At 45.8% G+C, this 7,833-nt stretch overlaps 1 protein-coding gene across 1 annotated transcript in view; it reads right to left on the reverse strand.

Annotated features, from left to right (window-relative positions):
• The window catches only part of SLC14A2 (solute carrier family 14 member 2), a 50,143-nt gene extending 44,791 nt beyond the window's left edge, over positions 1-5,352 (reverse strand). Inside the window, exons 1-3 of the mRNA XM_006919941.2 lie at positions 5,203-5,352; positions 3,171-3,351; positions 2,004-2,193 (exon numbers count right to left, since the gene is read on the reverse strand). Coding sequence (XP_006920003.2) covers positions 2,004-2,193; positions 3,171-3,351; positions 5,203-5,352 — 521 coding nt within the window. The remainder of the gene's footprint in view (positions 1-2,003; positions 2,194-3,170; positions 3,352-5,202) is intronic.
• Between the last annotated feature and the right edge of the window lie 2,481 nt (positions 5,353-7,833).

Below are 7,833 nucleotides of genomic sequence, written 5' to 3' on the forward strand. Positions count from 1 at the left end.
TTCAGAGAGAAAGGAAGGGTCAGAACACACTGCAGCAATCAGAGGCGACTCCCTGGAAGAGGAGGGATTTGAAGAAATAGTACAAGCAGAAGCAAAAATGCTCAATTGGTGAAGGGGAGGGTTTGGGTTTGTATCTGATGCATTAATTAGTATCTTTGGGAGGATTAGGAGGCATGCTTTGTGTCTCCCCTGGTAGAACTGATGTCTGTGAAGTGACTCTGAATGGCTTGGCAAGTTTATCAGTAGGTTATGGGCAGATGGAAAATCAGAAAATCAGACTATCAGAGCAGGGAGCGACTTGGGCTCTTTGAAGGTGAACCATGGATCTTACAGATGAAGAAAATGGGGTCAAGAGGGGAAGTGCTTGCCTCAGTTCAGAAAGCTACTGAGGCAGTGGGCAGGACAGGGTTCACCCCAGGTGAGTTTTAGCAAACACTGATGAAGCAGTATGACAAAAGCTGATTCTGTCAGGGGGCCAATTCTATGGCAGCTGCTCATGAGATTATAGCTACGTGGGAGCAGGAAATCGAGAACACACTGGTTGAGAGACACAAAATCTCAGCTAGAGTCCAATTTTCATCTCCACCCCCCACCCCAGATCTACACCCAAAAGAATTTAGCTTCTCATCCATCTGACCTCTAATGACCTCCCAGCCAACAAGAAGAGAGTGGTCCCTCAAGGCCACCTTAGAGGTGCATGAGCAGTTTTTCATGGAGGCAAGCTGACCCGTGCATTTGCCTCGGTCGAATCTGGAATGTCAGGTGGACCTGGAGGAAATGTGATGCTGGTTCCGACACAACCAACTCTGATTAGCCCTGTTGCTCTCGGTTCACCATGGTGCCACTGGCCATGCTGCCCGCCCTGTCCATGAGACGGAAAGAGCACTGACCGTCAGCTTAGAAGACGCAGGCCATGTTCCAAGCTCGAGCTCTCCCACCTTGCCACCGGCTGTGGCATCTTATGTGACTGATTTACCCTCCTGGTCTCCCTTCTCTCATGTGCAAAATGCGGACCCTCTTACCTTCACTGTCCGCCGTGTGAGGTGGTGGTAAGAATCACAAAATAATGTTTACCTTTACTACATATGGATTCCTTTAATGTTTTCTGTTCTATTATTTTAATTTTTTAAAATGCCGCTGACAATTAGTTTATGATCCATAAATGGGTTGGTGCCTCCAAAGTTGAAAAAAACACCAAGAATATGGGCATCTCCAAACTTCTTTGATCTTCAGAAGCACCCAGGAGGATCTTATTTAAAACACGACCTCCTACATCCACTGAATTAGAATCTCTCTGTGGGAGGAGGAGGGGGAAGGCTAAGCAGTTAGTTCTTTTAACCATCACCCCAGGTGATTGAGTCTGGCCACCAAAAAGTTTGAGAATTGTTGGAATAACATGGCAAAGTCGGAAGAAATGGTCCAGTTCTGTAAAATGCTGGTTATTGTTAGCAGACTTTGCAGCCACCAGTGCGCCAGCTCCAGCAGAACCGGCCCTCTGCCAGGCCCGCCTCCACGCCTCCCGGGGCTCGTGTTTGTTCCCCCTTCTTCATGCTGGCTCAGCACTGCCCTCCCCGCCTCTCACCTCTCTCTTCTCTCCCATATGCAATGTTTCTAGCTCAAAGCCTGCCTCCGGCATCTTCCCAACACTTAGTGATGTCCATCTTCTATGACCTCTCCATTACATACAGTTTTGTATTATTCTGAGACATTTCTTGCCTGTCGGCTTTATCCCTCTCAACTAGATTGAAAGCTCCGTGAAGGAAGAACTGCTTAAGTGGTCCCCTGCACCTGCCTCAGAGGCAGTGCTTCTAGAAAGCTCTACAGTCAAATGGAGCCTGGTGCTTTCATTTGCTGTGAGCGTAGGAGTGGTTTAATTTTGTAAGGACCTTCACTGACCCGTTCAAACTCGATACTTAGAAGACCTTGGGTTAGCTGATCGCCCAAGTAAACGTTTCTCCACCTGTCTGCTCCAAGACCCAGGATCAACACAGAGAAGGACCCACCTGTCTTGGCTCAAGATGAGGGCAGTTAAGGTAGAGACCACTGTTCCCAGGCCCCCAGCAATTGTCCACCAGGGATTCTGGATCAGAAGCCCTATGAGGATGATGATCCCGCTGAGAGGGTTGTTGACAAACATCACCTGAGCAGTCCCCCTCAGGACCCAGTCTATGAACTGGAGGGCCAATGGCTTATCTGAAAGAGACGGGCAGAGCCATTAGCAGGGTCCAACCTGTGCTTCCTTGCAGGACTACTGGTTGGCGTGGCAACCAAGACAGGCAAGGATGCATGAGCCAGGATATTTCCCCTCATTTAGCCTGGCACCCAGCCCATCTCTGAGTGGCCTGGCAGTCAGTCTATAGTGGGTGTTAGTTTTTGCCTTACAGAATGAGGCACCGAGCTGAGGCCAATTTAACACCATTCCAGCCATTGGCTTGGTTGGCGAGGAGGCCCCAGGAGCATTCCAAGGGAAATTTCTTGGTCCAAGGGAAGGGGTGGAGAGGGAAGGAAACTCCTTTTGTGTAGTGCTGTATGACTCAGTTGAGGCTGGTGTCTCAGCAGCAAAGAAAGCAGTCTGGAGAAAGGAAGCTGGGAAAGAAATGATTTTAGCCTAGCTGTGAAAACCAGTATTGAGTCAGGCCTGGAGGAAGCCAGGTTTAGAGAAGAGGGGACATGCATTCTGCCTCATTCTCTGGTTTGGTTTCCTGCACAGCCTGTACAAGTGGGGGAAAACCGTGGGGAGGAGAAGGTTAGGGGTGTTTGTTGGAACATTTAGTTTAGGGAAATGAGGAGAAGGAAGATGTTAAAAGGAAAGAACTCTCGACCATTGGGGAGGATGTTGCCAATATTTCTTGGCACATAATAAATGGTTATGGAAAAGTGAAGGAATGACTGTTTGGGAAATGGCTTATGTGTTGCTAAGTGGTTGTCCTACATCTAGTCCATGTAGGAGTGAAGAATTTCCAAAGAACTAAAATTAGTAAAATGCATTTAATTCTCAAGCCACGGGAATTTCAGGTTAGTAGGGTATGTTATGCCCACCCCAAAGTCAACTCGGAGCTGGAGCACCCCCACTGTGGGAACCCTCACCATGAGTGAGTGAAGAGGCGGCTTCCCCAGGAGCCTGTCTCCCAGGACTGACCCAGCCACTTCCTCCCGGGGCATCCGCCTACCTTTCAGCCAGTTCCTGTACTCCTTCATCTCGCCCGTGAGGAAGCCCACTGCTCGGAGGAGGCTGCAGTGCGTCTGGCCGGCGGCGCCCCCGTGGGCTACCCCCCTCTCACTCTTTTTACTCCGTTCATTGGGGTTTTCAATTTTCACCACGTGGCTCTCTTCTTTAGAAGATTGGAGATCCTTTCAGGAGAAGCCATGACAAAATATTAAGCAATATATAGCTTTTTGAGAGCAAGGGCATTTGGGGATAAAGAAGATTGTCAGTTTTCTTTTTGTTATTGTTGTTGAAATAAAGGATCGTGAGACAAATCTCCATTGCCGAATTCTGTCCAGAGAGCCCCAAGCAGGCCTGCTCTTCCCAGGATTACTGCACATTCTTGAGAGCAGAGTTTCTTAACCCTTCGTGTCATAGATCCCTTTTTGGCAGTTTGGCAAGCCTATGGACTTCTTTCCAGAATAATATTTGTAAATAAATAAAATAAATAGTATTACAAAGACAACCAGTTATACTGAAATGCAATTATCACACTATTAAAAAAAAAACAAACCATGATACACATATCAGTGCAGCAGATCCAATACCTACTATGATTTCAAAGTAGTGATGAGTGAATATATGAGGCCTTGTCACTCTAACTCAGGTCAACTCTGGAGAGCCATCCCAGGGACAGAGCTCAACACAGGATCAGCTGAGACCTTTATTGTGACTGCATCACAGACCAACCTCTTCTGCCAAACCCTGCTGCCTTACTTCTCCGTAAATACTGACTCCAATGGCATACCCTAGCAAACTTCTTACATGCAAATCTCCATCTCCAAGTCAGCTTCCTAGGGGAACCCAATCTGTGACAATGACAAAAGTCTAAGGTACTACTAATATGACTATTGTTCATTGCCTATATTTATTTATTAATAAAGTAAATGCTAAAGTTCATCTGAGGTTAGTGAAAATAAATTATCTCCCCCATCTAAGTTCAAACTCCCTTCAGTTGTATCTGTGGACTCCTCGGTCAGGACTCCGTGCTCTAAAGCTATGCTGTTCGATACAGTAGCCAATAGGACATGTGGCTATTGAGCTCTTGAAAATGTGGCTCGTCTGAACTGACATGTTCTCTAAGTGAATTGTGAAGACTTAGTATGATAAAAGAATGTGTAAAATATCTCACTGATAATTTATATTGATTACCTAGTAAAATAATATTATATATTCATATGTATTAATCTAAATAAAATATACTATTAAAATTAATATCACCTGCTTCCTTTTACTTTTTAAAAATGTGGTTAATAGAAATTTAAATTTACATATGTGGTTCACATTACATTTCTATTGTACATTGATGGTCTACAGATTTCTCCAAACTTTTCCCTATATCGAAACTTAAATATCTTAAGAATATCAGTGAAAATGGTGGAGTAAGACCTCCACAAATTCTCTCTTCCATAACGGCAATGAGAACACTGGATAAAATTGTGCTTGAGGTGGTCATTAACAGTGGGGAGAAGCAATAGGCTAATCAAAAAGCTTAAAAGGAAAAAATTGGGAATGAGATGTCCAAAGGGCATTTTAAAAAACTGAGACATAGTCCTGTGAATCATGCTCAAGAAAGAACTGAGAAGCCCCTAAACTCTCACCTGGCTGAGTGTGTCTCTGTGCAAGCAGGAAGTAAAGGCTAAGGTAGCTTAAAACTGCCTGGGTGAGGGTATAAGATATTTCCCAACTTGCACACAGATCCCTTCAGTGAAGACTGGGAGGCTTATCGATTCCAGGCATCTGAGAAAATCTTTGTCCAGTCATTAGCTGACCACTAGGTTAATTAAGTAGAGACAGCAGTGGCTATAAATGACGAAGAATACAGACTTTCCAGAATTAATTCAGAAAAGCTATTAGATAAACGAAGCAGCCAGCAATTGACTTGTCTTGAAATTTTACGATTCTTTCTTCTGACTGCTCCAATTTGTTATTGAGCTTCTCTAACTTTTCGTTTCTATTATTATACTTTTCAACATCCTGGGAGGGACATTCCTCACCTTTTCTTCAAACATTTCCAGGAGGGGCAGGGCTGGGTGTGTATCCTGGGGGCTGGAAGGCCAGCTAGGGCTGGTAAACTCTGACTCATAGAGTTTGTATCTGCTGGAGAGAGGCTCTGCCAGGAGCGGGCTGCTGTGAGTGTCAGACATCTCCAGGTGAAGGCTACTCATCGATCTTGCAACTGGTGGAAAAAGAGGGGGAGAAGAGGTGAGTCAGAATTGGGCCCAGAGGGGCCTGGCCGAGGCTGGATAGAGGCGTCAGGAGGCATGAGGTCTGTCCTGACACACATGGGACCTACTGTTCAGTAGCTCGTGCTGCCAGAAGGACCTGGGGCCATTCCTCCACCCGTGTATGCTTTAACTTTCAAACTCCTCCCACTCTTCCAAGTACAGAAAAACGTCCATTTTCGTTGTGAAGGTTTTCCTGACCACCCCCTTGGGCTCGATGTCGCTCTTTTATTTCCGATCACTGAAATATATTTCTCCACCTTTCTTATCATCCATATTGTGGTAGTTAACTGTCCATATATTATTCCCCTTGATATGTACACATAGAACTGGGTTTTCCAACTGAGTGGGGATTTAAGAGAAACTTGTTTTCTTAATTTCTACGGAGCCCATGTTGCTTACAGTTATTGACTTCCAGTCTCCCTTCTCCCGCTTCTGCCCTCAGTGCTCTTTCCAGCTCCTTCTCCTTTTTCCTCCCCCAGGAATGGTAAGAAGCTCTGGCATAATCTACTGGAAGCCGTGTGCACCAGGCTGGGCATCCTTCCCACTCTGTGTGGGACCTCTCTTCCCTTAACTACTAGGGCCAGGGTTTACGCCATGACTTGCTTTTAGAAGAACTTCTGTCCAAGATCTTCAGTTTCCTGGTTTACTCTGGCTGCCCCATGGCAGTGCTGTACTTTTCTCCTTCCCATTCAGTCATCTTAACTGTTCTTCTTCTTTGGCATCCTCTGGCTCAGTTATTTACTTTATTGTTTCTTCGAGAGGTGGTTTTGGACCTGCCCACAGTATGATCTAGAGATCCCCCATTGCTCCATGCCAACTCCCTAAGTTGCAGGACAGTGACTGCAGATCTCTAGTGTGGGTGCTGGCATTCCTTATACTTACCACGGCAGCCATTGCTAAAGGACTGCATCATTCAAAGGGGATGACGTCCTCTTTCTACACCTGCATTAGTACCATTTCCGTGGGCTATTTCCTCTTCTACTCTGAATGAGAACAATTCGTTAGTCACTGTTGCTTCTAGACCACCATGCACCTTGCTTGTGCAGAAACCCTTCTTCTTTGAGGTTTACACCACCCCTCTGATTGCTTGCTGCCGCATTACTGACTTTCTGGTCACTCTCTCATTCAGCGAAGACTTTATGGGTTCCGAACAGTCATCTTCATCTCCACTCCAGTGGCAGATCCTTGTCTTCTTCATCTCCAGTGACGTGCTCCACCTCCTCTTTTCAGCCGCCGATTTTCATAATCACCACATGGAACTGACATCATAAAAACTATGAAATCTCAAAAGCTTGATTCTCCTCTGGTCACCACCTCCTGGACTTCCAGCTCTCCTGCTCAAGTGTGTCCTCTGACATGGCCCTTTCACCTCTGGGACTCCTCCAATCCTTTACCTTTACCAGCCCCCATCTCTCCTTCCCTCCTTAACCAACTTAAATACCATAACTTTCCTTCTTTCAACACCCTTGCTCCTCGCTCTCTGCATCTCTTATTATTGTGTGGTGAAATCTCAGCCAGGTTAACCCAACCCACCATCTTTTCCATGCTTTCGTCAAGGAACCGGACATTGCTGGAGAAATATTGCATAACTGGGTGGGCTACTTTCACTTTAAATTTATGCTTGCCATCCTCAAACAGACTCTTGGCATGTATCTTTCTCTCTTTTGCCACTCCAGTCTGTTTTTCACTACTACTGCCCTTCCTGTAAAACCTCCATGCTGGCGAATCTAAACATGCTTCAGCCCTCATCTCACTAGACCGCTCAGTGGTATCCCATGGACTTGACCACTCCTTTGGACTCCTCTCTTTAGCTATTACACTTGGTCCTCTCTCTGGCTGCTCCTTTATACTCTCCTTGCCTGGCTTTTCCTGCAAATATGGGTGTTTTGTAGAACTTTGTTCTGGGCTGTTTTGTCTTCACTTGTGCTCCTACCCAGGTGAGCTTAGCTCTCGCCATGACTCGATCTTCCACCTGTATCTAATATTTACAGCCCAGTTTTGAGCACTGGAATAACAGACTTAATGGTCTACTTTACACTTGCATCTAGATGTTCCGGAAGTAGCTTAAAGTTAGTCTACTGAAACAGCTCATAACGTCCCCTTCCCAAGTCCTGCCCTTTTCCCTCACAGGCGCACATCCCAGGACAAGTCCTCGCCCCATTCCAAGCTGCTCCTTCAGAAATTTCAGGAGTCAAACTTAATATTCTCTTTCCCATTCTCCAAATCCAGTAATTCTATCTCTAAAATATACCTTTATATCTAATGTTACTAGTTAGCTGCCATCATCACCTGTTGCCACTTCTCCAGTAACTCCCAATTGGACAGCCCACTTCTCAGATTTCTCCTCTAAGCCATGCTCCACAGGGCAATCAGAGTTGTCATATTAACACTCAAATCCAC

This window comes from Pteropus alecto, unplaced genomic scaffold, assembly GCF_000325575.1.
Source record: "Pteropus alecto unplaced genomic scaffold, ASM32557v1 scaffold146, whole genome shotgun sequence".
In the NCBI taxonomy this organism is placed as follows: Eukaryota; Metazoa; Chordata; class Mammalia; order Chiroptera; family Pteropodidae; genus Pteropus; species Pteropus alecto.